Genomic DNA, 23,493 nt, shown 5'->3' on the forward strand with positions numbered 1-23,493 from the left:
TGTTGACTTTTATATAAAAGTGTTTGATAAAATAATTTACATGCTATTTTATTAATTTTATTTCACTTATCCTTGTAATTAGATATAAAAAATTTAAAATATATATACATTTTTAAAAAATAAATTTTTATTAACCCTCTTATGTAATTTTTTTTTAATTTCTATTAAAGTTCTAAAATTGAAAAATATGTATATACGGATAAATTTAAAGGATCATCATTACCTAAATTTTCTAAAAATTAAATTCTTTAGGATCATCCATGCTTTTGTATGAAAGTCCTGAAATAATTAAATTTTTTTTTTTCTTGACGTCATTAGGTTCAGTTTAATTTGGCTTGATTTAAATAAGGAAAATTAATTTTTTTAGATGAATTAAACGAGAAAGATATATGTGCTTTGACAAAAATCATAGAGTATGTCCCTTTGGTAATTCTAAAAACTAAATACCACCTTCGGTAATATGTCAAACTTTTAAGGAACACAGAAGAGGAGGAAAAAAACAGAATCACCTTAATTCAAGAACTGTCGATAAGGACAGGAAGAAGATTACCAAGGAGGGACAGCAAAAGAGACAAAGCATCGGAAATGATCATGGTGCTCATTGTGCTCCTTTTTTCTGTTTCATTCTCCAACTTGAAAGATGCTCCCTCTTGTAATTTTGTAAATGTAATATCATCCATCGAGCAGACCAAGAAGCTGTAACAACTATTATAAGTGTCCTCAGATAAACACTCCTTCTATCCTCTAATCATTTAATGGTCAACTATAAATTGATGATTTACTTTCCGTCACATAATTTAATTACAAACTATGAGGAATACTTGGAATGAGCATAATCATCTTTTTATTATAATGTAACAAATATAACAAGCATAAACCATTTATCTGGAGTAGTAAATCTTTCTTCCAAGGGAACCTATAGCATGTGAATTTTCCGCAAAGAATACCTTTCTTGGAGGTTATCAACAAAGCAGTTGTCAGGAAATGAGAATGGGAAGCAATTTGGCCATGAAAATAATTGCAACAGTACTGAAAGAGGCCATTCTCAGCATAGTCATAGCTCAATGAATAATTGTCTCAGATTGAAGCTTGGCAAATAACACTCCTTGCTGTAAGGCCCCTCAGTAATATGAACCTACTAAAACTAACTACTGCTACATCATCTTGAACTTGGAGGCTCATATATGATAACTTCATTCTAAACAGTAATTTCTAGAGAATTTTAATCATATGTGATAAGATACAACTGCATTCAATGAAAATGAAAAGATTCCGAAAGCAATTTTCATAACACATTACTACTCGTGAATGGAAGTAGCAACAAACCAACCAAGAGCACCCAAATCTACTAGTGAATGATGCATTATTCTCTTTTCACAAAACAAAACAACTTAGCTAAAGCTGAAATATTTTTATTCCCAGCAAATTATATAGGATGGAGATAAATCAGAGGGAACCTTCAAGGATAAGGTTGTTGTAATCACTGTTATGTCTTGGAGCTTTGATCTTCTTATTGCCAAACAGCAGGGTTGCCAAGAAACACGTCAAGAAAATTATGGACACCTTGATTTCCACAGTGGATTACTTCATATTTATGTAGAATTAACTAGTCTTTCCCTCAGGATAGTAACTACTGTATTTATTTCAGAAAGACCACCTAAAAATGATTGGGGAACACCCTTGGCACTCGCTTGATGGCATTAGCTGACCTTCATGAAGAAATCACTTTCTTAGCCACTAGAAGGAATCACTTCATATTTCTATAATACTGGCTAGCATTTCACTCAAGATAATGATCATCTTGGTTTTCTGTAAAATTACTTTTCACTGTATCCAGATGGTCAGAGAAAATCCTCAGTACTTGCTTGATTGATGGCCTTAAACGCCCTTCTTGATGAGTACACGACTGTATGATCCCTACCATCATATTGAGCTGCTCAAAATTAAGCGAATCCCCAACAGCAGGATCGACCATTTCAGATAAACTAGAATCTGCTGCCATGAAGTTCCGAAACCATTCCACTAAATTCCTCTTATCTTGTATTGCTTTCCTCCCAGTGACCAGCTCCAGTAATAAAACACCATAGCTGTATATATCGCTCTTCTCTGTCAACTCTTGAGTCACCACATACTCAGGATCTATGTATCCTGTAAATTGACACGCCAAGTTATAATTTGCATCTATTTAATGAACTATAAAACTATAAGCATGCTCAGAATTTAAACTAAATGTGTAATTGTCTAATGCAAATGAGAAATTTTATTCTAATGAATTTTTAGTTTTATAAAAGTTAATTTTGGTAAATACATTTATCTAGGAGAATAGAATTATATTTTTTATTTTGTTTTGGTTGGAGAATTTAAAAGGGACACCAACGCCCAGTGTTATCATCTTTCACCTCATGGCGAATGGAAGAAAGCAAAGAAATAGAATATCCACTTCATGTTGGGGATTCTAATATTGAAGATAGAAACGTATTCTAGAGGCTTTTATCACTTTGTGGAATGCAAGGTACATGATTATTAAAGGGGGTGATAGGAGAATGCTCAAATTCGAGTTTTCATATACTCAATATGCTGATGACATTATTATTTTCTGGAGAAGAAACAGATCGTATATTACACATTTAAATCATATTGGCGATATTTTCAGTATTTAGTGCCTCACAACAAATTCAGAGAAATCCTCACTCTCATACATTGGGAGGCAAGTAGCCAAAGGAGCAAGGGTAGTGTGCACCCCAACTACAGTGGAGGGCTTGACATTCTTAGTTTAAAGGAGTACAATATGGCCTTACTATGCGAATGGTGGTGTCATTACTTGACATCATCCAATCACCTTAGAGATAATATTGTTGAGATATCTTATTTTACACCTAAAGGATGATAGAGGACAACTCCAGATAGATCTTGCTCCATTACTTGGAGTTTTTGGTAGGTACGAGATTTTTGTTATAATAGAATATCGATAGATTTAAATGATTATGACTGTGTATTAATCTAACATGGTAGATACGTGTGAGATAGAATCCTAAAATGGATCTTTCCATCCCTGTTCACTCTTATACAACCCAGGAAGTAAAATTAAAACAATTGGATCTTTTGTCAAGGCCTAAAGACTTTCTGTTGTAATATAAAGCAATATAAGCAGTATTATATTCGCACAAAAAATAGCATGCAATAGACAGATAAATAAAAGAGTAGGGTTTAGAATATAGTTATCCGGTTGAAGCGTCGGCACGCCGACTGTCCTTAGAGAATTTATTGCCGCCTCACGGTGCAAAGGCTCTCCGGCAAAATTCCCCCAAGATCCGACAACCACTCGTCTCGTCTGTAGGTGCACTCCAAAACGGACGCTACACTCGGACCCAACCTCAGATCGCCGGAAGACCAAGCCTCAGGACAAAAAAGCAGCGAAAAACTCGACGAGAAGAAAGCAGAAAACCGTGCAGAATGAATCGCACAGAGAAGGGAGAAGGAGGAGAAAGCTCGAGGCTTGAGTGAAGAATAGAGGTGCTGCAAGTCCCCTTTTATTCACTCTGAGAAGATACGAAGCACTGCTTCGCTAGCGAGGAAACGCGTCTCAGTGTCGCGTCTGCGTCCCTTCCTCACGCGCGGAACAAAAGCGAAAAACCAAACTCTGGTTTGGTTTTGGTTCAGACCGAACCAAACCAGCAAAAACAGATCGGGCCGCCCGTGAGCGCAAGGCCCACAGGCTGGGGATTTGCACCTCCCCCTGCGCGCGTTAATCACGTACGTGACGCCCGGTTTATGGATTTCCGGCTCTAACCCCCCAAATCCACTCGATTTGGGCTTGGCCCGCGCATGCGTGTAGGCCCCCTTATCATTGCTAAGCAAGGATGGAAGGGCTTCCTATATAAGCCCTTCCAAGCTTCTCCACTTAGCAATGTGGGACTAAAAACACTACCAAAAAAAAAATGCTTTGAATTTAAAACAAAATTCAACAATCCCCCACAAATTCAAATCATTTCGGTTAAAAACAAAAAAACAGAAAAAATATGTCCCGAGGCTAGGTTGCAATGAGCTTTTAGTGAAAATACCTTCCGGTTTGAATTTTCACCTAAGTACACCAATCTTATTCACATAGGTTTGAAGTGAACTAGGTCTTGAACTTAAACCTTTTTATATGTGAAGTCAAATGGAAACAACTCATCACAGGCGACGGTTGAAATTTTGGCTTACTACGCTAGGGCAGCAGCAAGCAACAATGTCAGTGTGAGTGGGGAGGAGATTAGAGTTAGAAGGAAAACATAAAGCATGCATGGGATGGGAGGGAGATTAGTGTGCAGTTTAATATATTTGCATTCTTTTCAAAAAAAAGTTCAAATATTTCTTATAATCACAAAGAAGTCCTTTGAAAATTTCAATATTATAGCACTTTCTTTCTTTAACATTGGACTGCATGTCATTAGGTCAGTATATGCAACTGAGCTAATGGATTTAGTGAAGGGAGTTTGGTGACTTAAACCTGTGAGAATGCATTTGAGATGGAGTAACTTAAATATCTTCATAGATAAATCTACATATGAAATCAAGATATTTGATGAAACATATGTCCCTTGGATGGAGTTAATTGGTGCTCGCATCGCACTCTTTGATCAAAGTCAAAATACTTAGCTACAAGAGTTAGATGAAAAAAGGGAACAATGCAGCTCCCATCATTCAATTGCCTCATGTGTAGAGATGAGATAGAAGAAGATTTGTAATTTTTTTTTTCCACTGCTCTACTGCATATGTTGGTTGGAATATCATATTCTCTATATTCTTGGATACTTGGTCGGGCAAACCATCCTCACAAGATTGGATAGACCACATAACCTCTTTTGTTGGTTGAAGAAGAAAGCAAGGTTCCAAGCAAATTGGAATAACAAATGCTAATGATTTTCCAATCCAACACTGATAAGTCTAGATTTACTGCATACTTGAAAAAGACCTCTAATTCTTTGGAGTATAAAGGTCCCTGTGCAATCAAGAGGAAACTACCATGAATCCCTAAAAAATATTAACTCGAGCAAGTCGAATCCCTAAAAAATGTTAATTCAAGCAAGTCATCACATCATTTGTTGAGAAGCATATCAATTACTGATTATATAAATGATTTATTTTATGCCTCGTATTTGATGAACATTATCTAAAAGTAGGTTAAAAAGGGCAGCTTGGTACACGAAGCTCCCGCCAATGTAGGGTTCCGGGGAGGGTATGTTGTACGTAGCCTTAACCTGCATTGGAAGAGGTTATTTCCGTAACTTGAACCTGTGGCCACTAAGTCATACGGCAACAACTTACGGTTGAGCCAGGGCTCCCCTTCAATATATGTGGTTGAGATCTCAACCTTTTGCATCAAGTTTTGGGACCTCAATAAAATGAAAGGACACATATAGTCCCTCAAATCATTTTTTTTAAAAATATATTATTACTCTACATAAGTTTTGTGTCATGTGAGATTGTTCCTCATGTTGCACCATTGTCACTAGCAATTCACTTGGGCTCTAGAGAGTAATGTGATTGTGAAGCAAGCAAAAGTCATATGGAACTACATTTCTATTCATTTCCGGAAATGTTGTTGTAATTGCAAGTATGAAAGCTTATCTCAATCTTGATATTTGGTTTCCTAAGTTGAGATAAAAGATAGGAACAGAAAAAACAGAGTATGCATACATTAAATATATATATAGAACAGTGTGTATAGATACAACATCTCATAAATAAAACTATATAAATAACAACTGATGTAACACTGAAAACTGAAGCATTGTTATCAATCTGATGAGAGAAACAGCAGTCTAAGCACAAGGGAAACCTTATTAATGCTTCCAACTAGAAGAGTAGACAGTAGCCACAGTTTGGAGTTTCTTTTAAGGTTCAAACTCCTAGATACTTTATCATAATTCCTTTTGGTACCCCTTAAAAAATTCCCTCTAATTATACATCACAACCATGGATGATAGCAATACATATATTTCTAAAAATTATATACAGATGAATCATCCCTTGCTCAGGCTGGACCACAAATTACTATCAAGCTCAGCCTTGATATAAGTAAAAAATTCAAGCTCAAGCTTTGCTGCTCTGAATTGAGCCAACCCATTTACATAGCTTTAAAAAAAAATGGCCTGACTGAGTCTAGCTTAGAGATCAAGTATGTTCAAACTTCTTTAAGGTAGAACCAAAAGATTCTCAAACTCAAGAGTGAGTTTGATATTGTTAATTTTAGATAAAAAGAATTAATCTTCTTTATTGAAGAGTGAGGTATATTTATATACAAACTAAGAATCTATCTTAGGAAATTATAATTAGACTAATTGACAATTAACTAATTGGCAGATATGGTAACTAATATATACAGATAATGTGGTAACTAATATATATAGATAATAGAAATCATAATCCACGACTATATCAAATACATAATAGTTTATAAAGATATTATAAAACAAAATTTGTGAAATTCACGAACTGCTCACAAGCTTATATATGAATTTGTTAATGATATAAAGCTAGTTATGTTTGCATGCTTCAAACTCTGATAACATTGAGCATAAAACTAAAGTTGAAGCATGGCCCATTAAGAAGTCAAGTTGAGTTCAGATGAACTTTAAATGGCCTGAGCTCTGAGCTACCAATAGTTCATCTCTTTTATGGTTTTAGGTACATTCATATTCCTCTAGTTCATGATTAAGCCTACTTATCATATTGATAAATAAACTTATAAATGAGAATGCTGTACTTAGATGTTGTCCAATTGAAAGTATATTCTTTATCATTTATGGAAACTAAAATTCAAAATACCAACAGGCAACAGCCAATCTAAGTTTTCTTTTATGAATTAGGGCTTAGAATAAATTTAGTTTCAGTGGCATTTAAGATAGTGTACAGTGCTCTGATTTATTGCATAAGAACTTCACCTAGTAATGATTATGAATGGTTTCACTATTCATTTGGTGGAAAGAGACAGAACAGACTACACTTATTATAATCCTTCCTCTTGGAGATACGAACACACAAGTTACTAGTTTCATGAAGTTACACAATTACCCTCATCAAGTAATTGTATTGTTACACGATTCTAGAAATTAATGATTTCGTACTAGCTGATCTAAGAAGTTTGTATAATGTTAATGTAAGTTTGCTCATATTATTGAAAGTTGTAACACATAGGAAATTGTTTAGACTAAATCAGATTTGAGTAACCCTGCTAGTCTAATCCAAACCATACAAATACCAATTTCCTGATTAAATAATTACCACTAGCACATACATTATCCTTCTGGAGTCAACACCAACACAAAAGGACTCTTTCGTACTTGCCTGGAGTACCACGGATATCTGTATTTACTGGCTCAAAGCAAACTGCACCGCTTTTCGATGCGTGTGCAAAACCAAAGTCCGCTACCTAAACAGGGATAAACATCAAAGCCAAGATACATCATGCTTGAGTGTCAAATACAGCATGCAGATGAATAACACATGAAGATATTTACCTTCGCCAGAAAGTTCTCATCCAAAAGAATATTACTCGACTTTATGTCCCTGTGGCAGAGAGGAGGATCACAATAGAAATGGAGATATTCCTGCAGTTCAAAAAAGTACATAGGAGCTCTATCATCTGAAAGCTGATTAATTGCCAAATTATTCTGACAAAAAGATTAGCATTGTCTAAACAGTGATATTCTGCACCAAAAACCCATCAATGGATATCAATTTCTGACAAGTCAAATTGTTAGACTAGATGGTACCACATGGAAATTATTCAATTACTTATCCTGTTAAGGTTTATGTGTATGAATAAAGCTATTTGTAATCTTCTCTATTGAGTAATAATCATCTTTGCTACAAGCATGAGTGAGTGCAAGAAGCATACTGCCATTCTAACAGAAAAATAAGCTTAAAATTGATTGACAATAAAGCTTGACTTACATTAAAGCTCCAGTCTCAGACTGCAGAAGGAATGAATAAATAAATTCAAAACACCAATGAAATTTCAGCCCCACAAAAGAATAGGACAGGTATCCAATTGAAGTCACAAGGAAACACCAAAAAGGAGTTCCAATTTCCATATACATATAGATGCAACCAGTTAGCATAGAACCAAGTGGGGAAAGAAATATACAACAAGATGGTCCACTTGATGAAATGTACAAGCGAATATTCAGAAAATCTTAATCTGCTTTGACAATATTTACTATTTACCAGAGCATTGGCCACATCATTTGCAATTTGTAACCTAGTCATCCATCTTAATCTATTCCTTCTTGTTGCTGCACCAGTAAACAAAGCTCAAGTAAAGAAAAAACTTTAAATGTAGCTCAAGGACATAACAAATACATAAAAAAGGATTACAATGAAGATGATCTTTTAAGCTTCCATTCTCCATATATTCATAAACAAGAAGCCTGCAAACAATGAGGAAGAGGAAATAAACATTCAATTAATTTAGAAAAATAATAAAGCAGAAAATAAACATTCAGTTTAATTTAGACAAATAGCAAAGTAAATTTCTGTACCTCTCATTTTTCTCAATACAAAAACCATTAAGAGTGACCAGATGGCGATGATGTAGTCTAGCAAGAAGCTCTATTTCCCGGGTAAAGTCTTTTTCATCTTGCTTTGAATCTTTATTCATCAGTTTAACAGCAGCTAGAGAGCCATCTGCAAATTGAGCCTTGTAGACAGTTCCAAATCCACCTTTTCCTATGACAGTTCTAAAGTTATCTGTTGCTAGCTTGATTTCCTTGTAGGTGAATCTTCGAAGCATAGTTGATGGACCTGAAAGATAATGTATATCATTGATTAGTGTGAAAAATGAAATGCATAATTTTTTGTTCATGAAACCATCAAGCTCATCAACACAGATAGAAAATCTAGACAATCTTCAATGAACTTAAGTGAACAAAGAAGAATTCCATGATTGAACCTTTTCGAGCCATCTGGATTTTAACAGGTGGAGTATTTTGTGATTTTTCCAAGATGTCTCCCTCACCCAAACTGTTTAGTTCTTTGATATTCTTGCGGATGAGATGTATCAAGATCAGCAGTAAGAAGACAGTAAGCGCTATCACACCGATACCGATTCTTAGAACCAGAGAAAGGTGGTAAGCGTGTTGAATCTTGTTTGTTGTTGTGATACTTATCTGTTGTTTTGGAGCTTCAGAGAAGGTTGAACTTGGAGTAATAACAGGTATAACTGATTGAGAGGATGGACCTAGAAGTATCAATTTAGAAATATTTAAAAGAAGAAAAAAAAACTTCTAAAGCAATAAGGAAAAAATGGTTACAAGAAAATGCAAATTGGCAAATAGTTCTTACTCCTGCTGCTGATATAGTTACATCAAGAATCAACATTTAAAATGTTTCAAAAGCATAGAACCACCCTTTATTATATCTACTAATAGGTAAACAAGCGAATTTGCAGGAATTTTTCCTCCAATGGAGCACGCAACTAAAGGATGTTGGGCTCCTGGGTTGCTGCTGCGAGCGCTTCCCGATTTACCTAGTGGCCGGTGGGAAACTTCCGTGGGGCCGGGCCGGTCACCCCAAGCTCGATGTTACCCAACCTAGTTAATCTTTTTTTTACTAATAGGTAAACAAGATTTTTTTACAGTTCGATGATATGATTGTAAATGCATAATAACGCCAGCTCTTTCATTCCTATTCTGAAGTCTGCAGCAGCAGCACAATGTTTATTAAAAAAAATTGCCAATTTTTTATTAACTGCTCGACATAAATATGATGTCATGAAAGGATTATGCCTGTACATCTATTGAAAGAAAGTAAAACTTACTAAACATGGGTTTGCACATTAAATCCATAATAGGCACCTAAAGAAGTTCAACTTCTGAACCAACCAAGATTCTTGAAGACTGCATTCTTAGCCAAGTTTCATGTCACATCTCTTGCAGCTAATGCCCATTTTTCCATAAAAAATCAACAATATTTTATATTTGACTAAACTGTAGAATATATAGATACCAACTGTATATTTGTGATTAAAGTATAAATCCCACGGTGTAAAAACATAACTGCTGGCCAAAAGTATGAGTAATATTTTGGAATACATACAAACAGTCAATGTCAAAGACATCAAACCTGGAACAATATTGAATCCTTGGACCCCATAGAAGCAAGCTGCCATATCAATAGCAGAAAAACTGCCACCTTGATTTGCAAGTGTCACAAAAAGTGCATCACGACAGACACTTAGAGTGACATTATCATCTTGTGCTATAAGGTGATGAAGATATATGATGCCAGAGTTTAGACATTGTTTGCACCTAGTGTTCAGAGACAGGGGTGTTTTACAGGTCTGAATAACATCAATGAAATTGGGAGATTGCATCATTTCCAACACAGTAGCTCTGCCTTCGCACTGATAAGATACTCTAATTTTTGGCCCCAAACCACAGTAGCTAGTGGCAGAAATGGGTATTCCAAGCAAGTTGAAATTTTCTGAAATTGAGTTGAGGCAGATTTCAGTGAATGCTGGTGGCACACCCAGTCTTCCAGTTGTGCTTGCAAAATGTGCAATTGAAATTGCAATGAAACCATTAATATAACGGCAGCACTTTCCATGCTCATCTTGATTTGAACAAAAAGAAGATGCTAAAGTGAAGTTTGACCAACTAAAGTTCAGGGGGCAATCTGCATGAGTTAAATTACTTCTCTTAGTATACTGAAGAATAATAATACAGGAAAAAGAATACCAAAGTTTACAAAGAATTAGTAAAAAGTGAACATCAAATTTGAAATAAAAGGAGGCACCATCCTTCCTTCAAATTCCATCACCTTCCTTACCAGGGCTCTTCCAAGTCCATACTCCCTCTGACAATTACTCAACATTGTGCTTTACCATTTGACTATTTTTAGGCTTCTCCGACATTGTTAATTTTAAACTACCACTAAAGTGGCGTTATTTTATACAATCATAATACTCTTACTTTGAATGATCCAAGGGTTTATAAGGCTATATTGTCCAAGGAAAAGATAAAATACCTTGTAGCTAGATTTGAGGCTGAAAAAGAGGGCCTTATTGTTTTAGGAAGAACTCAAAAGAAAAATTCTAGTGGCGATGTGAGGGGAAGGTCAAAATCTAGTAATAGAGATAAAGTTTGTAGATATTACTAGAAAAGGATCACATCAAATCTGAAGACTACAAGTTGTAGAATAAGAAGAAGGTTGTTGCTACTCAGAAGGGGAAAACAACTAGAATAATTTAGTGAAGCCAGTGTTGTGAAAGATTACAGTAATACTAATATAGAACTCTTAGTTGCTTCTAATGGTGACTGCAATCCTTGTAAGGCTTGAATTCTTGATTTTGGTTGTGCCTTGCATATGTGTGTCCTTTTAGGGATCGGTTTTCATCATATGAAATTATGATTGTAGGTACCTATTGATTGGACTATGCATCTTGTAAGGTAGTTGACATTGGTACAATTAATCAAGATGTTTAGTGGAGTTGTTAGAACACTTGATGTGGCATGCCCTAGATTTGAAGAGGAATCTTTATCTCTTTTTGAATACCCTTTATTTAAAAGGGTACAAATACACAAGTGAAGGTGGAGTCTTGAAGTTTAACAACGGTGCTCTTGTTGTGATGGAAATCACAAAGAATGTTTGCCAAGTTATATGTCTTGCAGGTTGTATGATTGCAGGTGATGCGACTGTTGCTACCCCTTTCTTGTGCAATGGTGATGTTACTAGACTTTGGCATATACGTCTTGGGCATATGAGTGAGAATGGTATTATTAAAGTGAGTAGAAGAGGACTTCTTGATGGAAAAACTATTAATAAATTGCAATTTTGTGAGCACTAAGTTTTTAGGAAGGTGAAGAGAATCAAATTCACAAAGGGTACCCGTAGTACAAAGGGAACTCTCGATTATATGGATTTTGATCTTTGGCGAACAACTAGAGTGCCTTAAGTGTTAGTTACATGTTGACAATCATTGATGATTTTCCCCCAAAAATTTTGAGTGTTCTTCTTGAAGAAAAAAAATGATGTATTGCCTACATATAAGGAGTCAAAGATTATGATTAAGAAGTAAGCAGGAAAGTAATAAATGTTTCTGCAAAGATAATGGCTTGGAACTTTGTTCTGATGAATTTAATTCTATATACATGTTAGAAGAAATTGGAGGCACTTAACATTTCATCATACTCCACAGCAAAATGATATAGGAGAGAGGATGAATAGGACTTTGATGGAGAAAGTACATTGTATACTTTGTAATTCATCTTTTTGGGCCAAAGCAGTCTCTACAGCTTGTTTTCTTGTTATCTGCTCTCGTTCAATCATTATTAACTAAAATAATACACAAGAGATATGGTTTGGTCAGGTATTGTTGCTAGTTACGCTAATTTGAAGATATGTAGATGGCATGCTTATGCTCCTGTTGATAATGGAAAGCTAGAACCTGAATCTATCAAGTATATTTTTCTTAGATAGAAGTTTGAGATTAAAGGATACAAGCTATGGTGTCTAGAAATCAAAAAGGTCAACACAATAAGGAAGTCATTTTTAATGAATTGCCATGCTTTTTGACTTACTCCTAAAGATTCTTATAAGGCAAATCAGAAATCAAGCACACAGATGTGGATTGAGATTTTGTAAGAATCTACACCATGGTTTGCATTTTAGCCAAGCTCACATGTGCAGATTGCTGTTTCTCCTTCACCACCACCACAATATTCCATTACTAAAGACAGGCCTAGCAGAGATAAAGTTGTTCATTTTAAATGGTTGTTCAAAAGGAAAGAAGGAACTCTAGAAGTTGAAGAACCCGAATATAAGGCAAGACGTTGCAAAGGGTTACAATCATGTTCTAGAAGCATAGTCTTCACAGGTGTTTTCTCCAGTTGTAAAGCATAGTCAAATTCAATCTTTGCTTGGTATTGTGGTAATACATGATTTCAAGCTTGAGCAATTGGATGTAAAGACACCATTCTTACATGGAGAACTTGGAAGGACATCTTCATGTTGCAGTTGGATGGTTTTAAAGTCTTTGCAAAGGTGAACTGTGTGTCCGCTAAAAATGTCCTTTTATGGTCTGAAACAATCCCCCAAACAATGGTACTAGAGGTTTGAATCTTTTATGACTATTCATGATTTCAAAAGTAATTATGATACCCATGTTTATTTTAAAATGACTGATAATGAGACATTTTCTATATCTATTCCTAAATGTTGATGATACGTTGATAGTAGCCAAGGCTAAGAGTGAGAAAAGAAAGTCCAACTCAGTAAGTAGTTTGAGAGGACAGGTTTGGGAGTGGTAAAGAATAAACTTGTCTACGAGATTCAAACAGAGAGAAAAGTGATATTTTATCTAAGCCAAAAGATACATTGAGAAAGTTCTTTTTGTAAGTCCAATATGCATATGTCAAACCTGTTGATATTCACTTAGCAGTTCATTTCATGCTTTCATTTCTATTATCTCCACAGTCGAATGATGAGGTTGAATATATGTCAGGAATTTTATATTCTAGTGTAGTCAAATCTCTCATACATGCTATGATTTGTTCATATCCAAATTTGTTATATGCAGTCAGTAAATATATATGACAAATCCTGGTTAGAAACATTCAACAGCAATTTAGTGGATTTTTCAATATTTGCGTGACACTACTGATGTTTATTTGCAGTTTGGGAGAACTAGAGATAAGTCATTAGTTATGTTGATTCTGATCTTACTGAAGACCTTGATAAAAGGTCTCTCATAAGATGCTTTCACTGTTGTGTTGTGCTACCAGTTGAAGAGCTACTTTGCGGTCTACAATTGCATTGTCTACTATTGAGGCTGAGTGCATAACTATTACTATGGCTTGTAAGAAAGTTATTTGGTTGTTGTTCAATGAACTCAATGAAGACTTGCAAATTACCACTGTTTTGTGTGATAATTAGCGTGTCATTTTCCTCCAAAAGTTAGATGTTTAGAAGAGGACACAACACATTGATGTTCCGTATCATTTTGTGGGTGATATAATTGTGATAATCCAACTGATATAATGCTAAGTCACTCCTTGTAGCTCAGTTTGAGCATTTCTTAGACTTGATATTCATTGTTGATTTATGCCCTTTGGGGCTTTTGTGGAAAAGGTGGAGAATATTTGGTCAAAGATTGGAATCTTGTCTCTCATTCCATGCTTTGGAATTTGTGTCAGGGTGAAAATTGTTAGAGTTTGAGACTCAATTTTTATTGGGTCTGGCCTACATGTTATGTGATGTAAGCCACAACTCTCATTCTGTACCAATTTTTGACATAGTGAATTCCTCTTCTCAATGAGATTTTTTTCTCGTTTGAGTTTTCCATGTAAATTTGTGTATTTCTTACTTTGTGTTAGTTGCCTAATTTTGTTTTTTTTTGTGTGCTACAAATGCCCATTACAAAAAGACAATGAAAAAGATATTCTATTGAACCAAGGTTTAACAAGAGAATTGCCAAATTTGAGACAAGGTTGGAACAAAATCTATTCTATTAAGGATATATACTTTTTGAAACAGTTTTATGTGAAGCGAGAAAAATAGTGGTTCCATATATTTCAGTAGCATATTATTTAGGTCACAAAAACAATTTATAATGACCATTTAACCTATAGCATGTGTAACAATGGTATTCTTCTCTATAAACACATGAGATTTATAGGTAGAAATAGTCTCACTCCAAATTAACCAGCAATGTATGATTTGAAGACTTTTTGTTTCCAATAAGAGCAACAGCTCATGAATGTGCTCATGGAAATCCCAAGCCATCTGTATTATTGCCAGCATGATTCGTCAGAATAGACGTAGAACGGTTGGAACGAGCATTCTGACACTGGAACGGGAGTTCCGGCATGGGAACGCCTCACGATGTTCCAAAGTTTCGGTAAATAACGACGCTTGCTTTGGGAATCCGTTCTTAGATGTTATAATGGCAAAAGAACAGAATGACAGTAATTGAACGAATGTCTTGATTAATTGATTAAGAAGACTTTGAATTCCATTTTTTACCATTTTGTTTGATCTACTTTGCTTTTCATTTAATCTTTTAATGTTCAACATCACAATCACATCACGTCTTCTTTTTTTCAGCCCAATAATGCATGACTACATGAGTATCCATCCAGTTCTATTAATTAAGCATTCACCATATATTTGAGCATATGCATCTTTTGGCTCACGATCATCAACTCTGTTTGATTAATTGTTTTCTTCTATCATTTTCATCATATTCATAAACAAAGTAAGTTTTTTAATTTTTCATCCAGTTCTATTAATTGAGCATCTACCATAAATTTGAGCATATGCATCTTTTGACGCATGATCATCAGCACCTTCATTTATTCCATCATATACTAAGTTATTAAGAATTATTTATTTTTATGTGGTTCAATATGTGTTCTCAATATCATGATTTTAATTATTATCATTAAGTCAAAATTATGTATTATTATTTATTTGTTTAGAAAGGCACCAAATCCTTGGCAATTTGGTCAAATTGTGTTCTCAATATCATGATTTTAATTATTATCATTAAGTCAAAATTATGTATTATTATTTATTTATTTAGAAAGGCACCAAATCCTTGTCAATTTGGTCAAATTGTGGGTGACAACCATAAAACAATACGATGTAAATTTTGTGGAAAAGTTATAATGAGATTAAAATAACATATTGCACGTGTTACTCAAAATGTCGAGACATCTCACAAAGCTCCTAAGGAAATATCATCAATGTTATGAAAAAAAGTGGTAGTGGTGGTGAAGATGATATCGAAGAAATCAAGAATTACAAAAAGTCATTAAAGAAAGTCGTAAAACAAGAGTCATTGAAGAGGAGATGTGTCATAGGTATGGTCAAGGTAAACAATATATAAATAATATTTTAAATTTATGTGTATATATCTTATCAATTTAATATACTTAACTACTCCAAATTTTATAATCGTAGGATTTTCTAGTTCTTCATATGACTTAGATCCTGATTTTAAAAAAGGAATGTCTCAATTACTATAAAAAGGAATTGACTCTTTTATGTTTCCAAAAAACATAAGAGTATCAAAAATTGATTTGGTGCTAAAAAAGTAAAAGATGTTAGTAAGGCAATATCAGAACTGTTCATATATAATGTCATTCCATTTAATGTAGCAGATAGTGATCCATACTATCAATCCATGATAATCACCATTACTGAGGCTAGAACAAGAATAAAAGGCCCCACGAGATGCCAAATTGATAGTGTTTATTTACAAGAGGACGTGGATGAGATAACTAGATATTTGAGCACTTTAAAATCAAAATAACCAAAGTATGAATGCAAAATAATGTGCGATGGTTGGAGCACATGCAACAAGCATCCAATTATAAATTTTTTGTGATATATTGTGACCATTGTTGGTGTAATCGACATCTGATGTTTTGATGTTTGTTTGAAAATATGTTTACTAGAAACGTCAAGGTTGATCAGATGACAGAAAAAGGGAAATGAGTTGGTGAGAAGTGCAAGCAAGTCAATATTAACCAAATGCTTGGCAAACAAGTGCGAAGTCCTCACAGGCAAGTAAGAAGTCCTGACACATGGCTAACCTAAGCAAAAGAGAAGTCCTGACATGTCAAAGTTGACCTAGGTAAGAGAGAAATCCTAATAGGTCACTAGGCAAGTGAGAAGTCCTGACAAGTCTTGGCTAACCTAAGCAAGTGCGAAGTCCAGTCAGGTCAAGATTGATCAGACGACTTGCAAAAGAAAAGTCTCGACAGGTAAAGGATGATAGGATGTCGAGCAAGGAAAAATCCCAAGTAGGTCAAGGATGACCAAATGGTTGGCAAAGGGAAAACCTTAGGGGAGTAAACTCTAGGTAGTGAGAAGTCGGGAAGGAGTGAACTCCAAGCAAGTGTGACCGAAACAAGGTTTCCCGTCGACCGCGTACAGTCGACCGAACCAACATATTTGAATGACCAAAGGGCACTATTTTACTTTACTACCTCTATTCATTTTGCTAACTTGGTGTTGCAGAAAAGTTTTAGTGGATCAGAGTTGATTCGACACTAAGCAAAAGAAGAAGTCCAAATAGATCGACCGACAATTTGACGAGTAAGTAAGGTAAGTCCTCAAGAGGCCTTTCAATCTTGAAAAGCAGTGAGAACGTGTCCCATTTGAGACAGACCTTAGGCGTTGATCAATTTGAAGAAACCTTTCTAAGTCAAAATCAGACAGTTCTAATTGTCTAAATAAGTCATGCATAATTATCTGTTTCTAACGTTGTTTTATTATTATTATTATTATATTATTATTATTATTTTATTATTATTATTATGCTAACTTTATTTTGTAGAAAAATAAAGTCTCTCGTAACCAAAGAGCTCGGTTGACTGGACAAGATGGTTTAGTCTATCGATAAAAGCGAATAAGCATAGACTCGAAGTCAATCCAAGATCAAAAGAAAACAAGGATTCAATCAACTGATTAAGAGGATCAGTCGACCGAAAATATATGGAAAGCACAGATCCGATCAGATTAGACAGTAAAGGAAGTTATGGAGTTTAGTCGACTGATTAGGAGGATCAATCGGCCAAGCACATATGGAAAGCACAGATCCGATCGGATTAGACAGTAAAGGAAGTTTTGGAGTTTAGTCGATTGATTAGGAGGATCAGTCGACCGATCAAGCGGATTACGTTGGATTGATCTAATCGAATCAGAGCAAGCAAGGAAATAATATAGGTTCAATCAACTAATAGGATGCTCAATCGACCGGAAAACCCCCGAATTCAAGCGCGATGATGGAGGGATCTGATTCAGTTCAATCAACCGGATAAAAAGATATAAAAGAGCCTCAGGATCCAAGACTTAGAACTATAATTGCTCAACAATTTGACTCTTTCACTCTTCGTTTTGTTTGTGCAAGCAACTGTTGTTGACACGCTGAATCTCTCCGACAACCAACGTCGAAGTTCTGCATCGATCACTTTGTACTTGCATTTCATTTTAGTAGAGGTATAGTAAAGTTGTTACCATCCTCTATCTTTGTAATAAGTTTTTCTCCTCCTCCGAAAGTTTTTGGAAGGAGAAATTATAGTGATTGCCTATTCGAAAACAGTCCAAGGGATTGTAAGTTACGAACTAAGTAACCGCCCGAGTTCTCATATTTGTTTTTTCATTGCGTCTCTAATTTCGAAAGATTTTGAAAAGAAAAGAAAGTTTTTAAAAGTGTGATATTCACGCCCCTCTATCGCACAATTCGGTCCTACAATTCAACATGGTATTTCATAGTTCTGTTGATTGCACCAACAAAGGAAAGATAGCTAATTTTATTTTATCTCTGATAAAAAAAATTATTGACAAATTTAGGGAGGAAAATGTTGTGCATGTGGTTACAGACAGCAAAGGTGCAAATAAGGTTATTGATGCCAAATTGATGATAGAAAGACAACATTTGTTTTGGTCTCCTTATGCATTACATTGTATCGATCTCATGCTAGAAGATGTTGGCAAGACAACGAAAGTAAAAAAGTGTATTGAGAAAGTCAAGCAAATAACGAGGTTCATATATAATAGCGATAAAGTTGTGAATTTGATGAAAATATTTACAAATGACCATGAATTATTGAGACTGGGAATAACTCGATTTGAGATAGAATTTATTTCAATTGAAAGTCATATTCGACATTCTTCAAATTTATTTGTACGGTAATTGCAAACAACATAATTGATGGAAGATTTTAGAAGAGGGCTCATGATATCTGTACTGTAATTGAACCATTAGTAAAAGTTTTGAAATTAGTTGACCAAGATCAAAAATCAACAATGTCAATTATCTACGAAGCAATGGAAGCAGCGAAATGACAATAAAAGATAATACCAGAGATTGACAATCACATTAGGATATTATTGATAATCGATGATACAATCAATTATACCAACATCTACATGCTGCAGGTAACCATATAATTTATTTGTTTAAATTATAGAGTACAAAGTATGTCATCAAAATCATTTGTAAATTCCTCAATTCTAATTTCTTATTATCTTATTGATATTTTATCATATTTCCTAAACTCATTACTTCAATATTTTGAAACTTGTGTTTATAATGATGAAGTTAAACGATTAAAAGTTGTAATCAAGAGATTGGAGCTAGACTTGAATGCACGAGCTTTAGTGGTAAAAATTTTTTTATGTTCCTATACTTTTTTTCCAAACATAAACAATAATTTTTTTTTCCTTAGATTTTTCAGATTAAATTATTCACAGATCAGATAGGTGAATTTGCAAAATGACAATTAAAAGAAGTCTCCCATGGTTTTAATTTAAATTTTACAAACATTTATAATTACAAAATATATACAATATTGATTTGTTTATATGTGGAGTGATTATGGTGAAGATTGCCCACACCTTCAAAAAATTGCAATAAAAATTCTAAGCTAAATATGCTCGATGTGAAAGAAATTGGAGTACATGGTCTCTTATACACACAAAGCTTCGTAATCACTTGGCGATCAAATTAGTTTATGTTCACTACAATATGCGGCTTAGTTAGGGTACGACATGATGCCCAAAAAAGAAGATGATGATTTTTATAGCTCAATAAACCTCAATCATGTTTTCATGATGATGACATCTTAAATGAATGGATAAGAGATAATGAACCACCAGTTTTAAAAGATGATGATTTAGCACGGTTAAATCAAGCACTTCAAGCATTAGATGCCGAAAAACGCAACAAAACTACAAGCGTTCAAAGTCATTTAAGAAAGAAGAATAATGTAGAAATGTCAACACAATTGAAAGGAAAAGAAGTTTTATCAAGAGATGATAGTGAAGATAGTGATGAAATTGACAACAATGATAATTCAAATGATGGAAATAATCAACAAAGTCATGGTGAGCATCATGGTCATCAAAGTCATCAAGATGATCAACATGACACGGGTATGATATGGGCACAATGTCATGAAAATTATTATGCAACACAAGATACTAACCATGGGTCAGCATGGGATGGAGGAACAACATTACTTTTTGGCAAGTTTATCAGAATCACCTGATGTCAATGATAAAAAAACATTCGATTGGATCTTCACGACAATATATGGGTGTTGAACAACATATGAAATATCTTATTTTGAGAGTGAACCGACGAATTCCAATAAGAGATGACTATGGATCAAGAAGTTATAATTGGGAATCTAAAGATATTAGGCATGGCCCAATTGGTTATCAATAAGGTGGATATGGATACTATAGTAGCAATCAAGCCAAACACGATTCATTTGATAGATCATCTAATTATTCACCATCCTATACAAGTGGAATTAGACATCATAGATTTGAGGGTTATTATAATAATGCGCAAAATGTAATTTCTGATTATTCAACATCTCTTGGGAGCAATATTGGACATCATGGAAGTGATCGTGAATCGTCGAGTGCCACTAGCAGTTCTATTGGTTATCAAGGTTTAGGATATTACAATCATCGTGATGAAACATTATTACAAAGTTAATCATTTAATTCTGAACATCTTTCATCAACTCAATCAAATGAATATCCATACGGATAATTTAATGTTAATTTATATCGACGCTCATATGTTGGAGATCAATTTAATCAACATGATACTCAAAGAAGATATAATGAAGATTTGGTTTCTCCCCATCACTCTTCATGGTATTATCTCTAATAAGATATAATTTTCATTGTATTTTTCTCATTACGTTATATTATTGCATGATAATTATGTATTGATGTATTATTTTTTATAGCTTCATGGATTTTATTTTTTTATTACTAATGTAATTTATTTTAAAAAATTTACTAATTCTCTATTTTATTATTTTTTTATAAATCCGCTCCGTGGTCGTTTTGTGAAATGATATTGGAACTAGAATGGTAGTGCCCGCAATGGCCATCGCGGCCGTTCTTACGAACCATGATTGCTAGTCAAATATTATACCGACAACCAAGAAAGATGAAGTATTAAATTCTCTGAATCTTGCTCATATTATATGTACAAACCACATACCGAGCTGCTAGTTAGTTCCTTGAGGCTCAATGTCCTCTCATTCAACAATAACTCTCTATCAACTTAGAATATGTAGTTTCGGCTTTCTTCAATGCTTCACATAAATCTACAGACAACCACCCAACCACTCCGACATCCAACCATGATCCAGCAATGTAGCAGTTATAAGCCACTATGAACTGTACCTTAACTACTAATCATTCAGAATGGCAGAGAATAAGTAGAAGATAACAAACAGAGAAGCAACAGAACTAGTGAGATCGTCATCGACACAGGAATCATGCCCAAGAAAGCAACATAAAGTCATTGATACGGTCACATTTAGCAATCGAGAACGGCGCAGCCTTCGGGGGCGTGAAAGGAATCAAAAGTGGGGGGGAGGAAACGAGGAAGGCTCACCGTCAGCGAGCGCTCGATCTTTGCTGGAGGATCCGAGAGAAACGAGTGCCAAGAACAGGGGTAGAGCAGAGGCCGCCGGCATGAGGGAGGTTGTAGATAGGAGGATCGAGAATCCGAGGTCAGAGACGCGAAGATGGTAAGTTCACAGGGGTTTTTCATTTTGAATCATTGATCCGGGATTCGACATGTGAGTCAGAGCGCAATAAACCCCCCTTTCTGTCTAGACTTAGAGCATCTCTAAACGGACATATTTGAAACTATTTTTCTAAATATCCCTTTCATAAATATCTCCATTGAAAGAGTAGGCGTGATTTTTGTGAGGCCCCTAAAAAAGTGGGCTGCATATTTTTTCTTTTATTTTTTATTTTTTATTTTTTATTTTTTAAATTTAATTAATGTTTTATGTGTTTTTAGAGAAAAAAATTAAAACATAACATTAGGGAAAAAAAAGACAATCAAAGTCCAACCGTTAATCAACATCCGTTTTTTCCAAAGGGCAACGTTTATTTTCCCTTATATCTAAATAATTCCTTCATCTATTTTTATCTATTAATATGATTTGCACTTTGTATTTTAATTTTAAATTATAAAATATTTATACTAGTATGAAATAGTATCTTAAAAAAAAGTTGTATCTCTTTTATTATATTTTTTAAAAAAATAAATATAAGTCAATAAAATAGTTATGATACTTATAAATATTTGATTGGTGAGAGATTTAAATTTGGAATTGGAGATATTTGAGGGTGAATATTTGATGGATGAGATCAATAAATATTTGATTAGTAAAATATTTCATTGTGAGATTTGAAATATTTGAATAATAAAATATTTGAAAAGTTATATGGAATTGGAGACTATAAATATCCCTAACTGTTGTGGATGTTCTAATATAACCGGATCGATTACTTGTAACGAGTTCAACGGATCCAATGGTAAGAGTTGGGCCCTCGATGAACTGGCATTTGAATCGCTCCTGTGTTTGAACTAGCAGTTAACTGCTGGTTCTTTAAAAAAATTATTTACTTTAACTAGTCCGGAAGATGAAAGCCTTCCCTAGTTCATCCACTAGTTAGCCTTCCGTCCATCGAGTAAATTTAAAATTAGTTGTAGAGGTCGGAGGGATTTCGATTTTCATCTGGTTCGTCCACTAATATTTCCATGATTCATCTACCGGATAACTTCGAAAATATGAGCAGTTCCTCTCTTAATTTAATAAATATTTTAGTGATATTAATGATATAGTTGAATATTAATTAACTTATTCTATTATTCATTAATTTTTTAATCTAATTATGTTACTATTTAATTAAGAATCTGAACATTTAATAATTAATTTTAGTTAAGTCTAAAATTAAATTATATTAATATTTTTTTATACTATAAATAAATTTAATTCTATTACTAATTTTTAAATTAATTTTTATATAAAAAAATATGCATTGTCATGATTTTTTTTATCTCACATTTTAGAATTGATAATATTACAAGCGGAAAAGTTTTATAAATACCTTGAACGGACGATATTAGAAAACATATCTTTATTTTATTGATCTTTAGAAAATATATCCTATGAGTTTAATATCTGATATAGAAATTAAATTAATTTTTTACAAATGAGAATCTATTACAGTAATTCCGCCCATGATGACCGGTCATTGCCGGTCCCAAGCCCGGATAAAGGAGGAGGATTGCGTTAGGTTGCCAGCCAGCGTCAAACTATGGCAAATATTCAATGAATGAATCCATTAAACTATTATGCTAATGCTAGGTTGTTCCCCGGAAGGAACGCGTTGCAGGGTCCGACTGTAACGTCTCGACAAGAACCGCTACATCTCCAGAACTCGGGTGTAGTGATAAATATGCAAGAGTTCGCGTTACAGGGTCCGACTGTAACGTCTCAGCAAGGACCGCTACATCTCCATGAGAACTTGGGTGTAGTGTTAAATAGACAAAAGTTCTCACATCATAGGTTAGATAAGAACAAATATGATAGGAAAACTAATAATCTAATATTTGGAACATGGAATATAAGAACTCTCACTGGTAAATCAATGGAGGTAGTAGATATGATG

General features: G+C 34.3%; 1 protein-coding gene across 1 annotated transcript; it reads right to left on the reverse strand.

Moving 5' to 3' along the window:
• Positions 1–1,185: 1,185 nt before the first annotated feature.
• On the reverse strand, positions 1,186–21,663 carry LOC121984454 (probable receptor-like protein kinase At1g49730). Its single transcript, XM_042537386.1, has 9 exons — positions 21,419–21,663; positions 10,108–10,659; positions 8,936–9,223; positions 8,526–8,787; positions 8,362–8,414; positions 8,212–8,279; positions 7,503–7,592; positions 7,330–7,414; positions 1,186–2,148 (listed from the first exon to the last, which is right to left on the reverse strand). The coding sequence occupies exons 1-9, from the start codon at positions 21,498–21,500 to the stop codon at positions 1,781–1,783; spliced, it is 1,848 nt and encodes a 615-aa protein (XP_042393320.1). The 5' UTR covers positions 21,501–21,663; the 3' UTR covers positions 1,186–1,780.
• Positions 21,664–23,493: the final 1,830 nt, after the last annotated feature.

The sequence above is a fragment of the Zingiber officinale genome, chromosome 5B (assembly GCF_018446385.1).
Source record: "Zingiber officinale cultivar Zhangliang chromosome 5B, Zo_v1.1, whole genome shotgun sequence".
Lineage (NCBI taxonomy): Eukaryota > Viridiplantae > Streptophyta > Magnoliopsida > Zingiberales > Zingiberaceae > Zingiber > Zingiber officinale.

Excerpts from the sequence above, each read along its gene's own strand:
- LOC121984454 (XM_042537386.1), bottom strand. The coding sequence starts at position 21,500 with ATGCCGGCGGCCTCTGCTCTACCCCTGTTCTTGGCACTCGTTTCTCTC. Across the intron at positions 8,415-8,525 it reads TGTATTGAGAAAAATGAGAG|GCTTCTTGTTTATGAATATA; the intron begins GTACAGAAATTT and ends CATTGTTTGCAG. Across the intron at positions 8,280-8,361 it reads CTTAAAAGATCATCTTCATT|CAACAAGAAGGAATAGATTA; the intron begins GTAATCCTTTTT and ends TTACTGGTGCAG.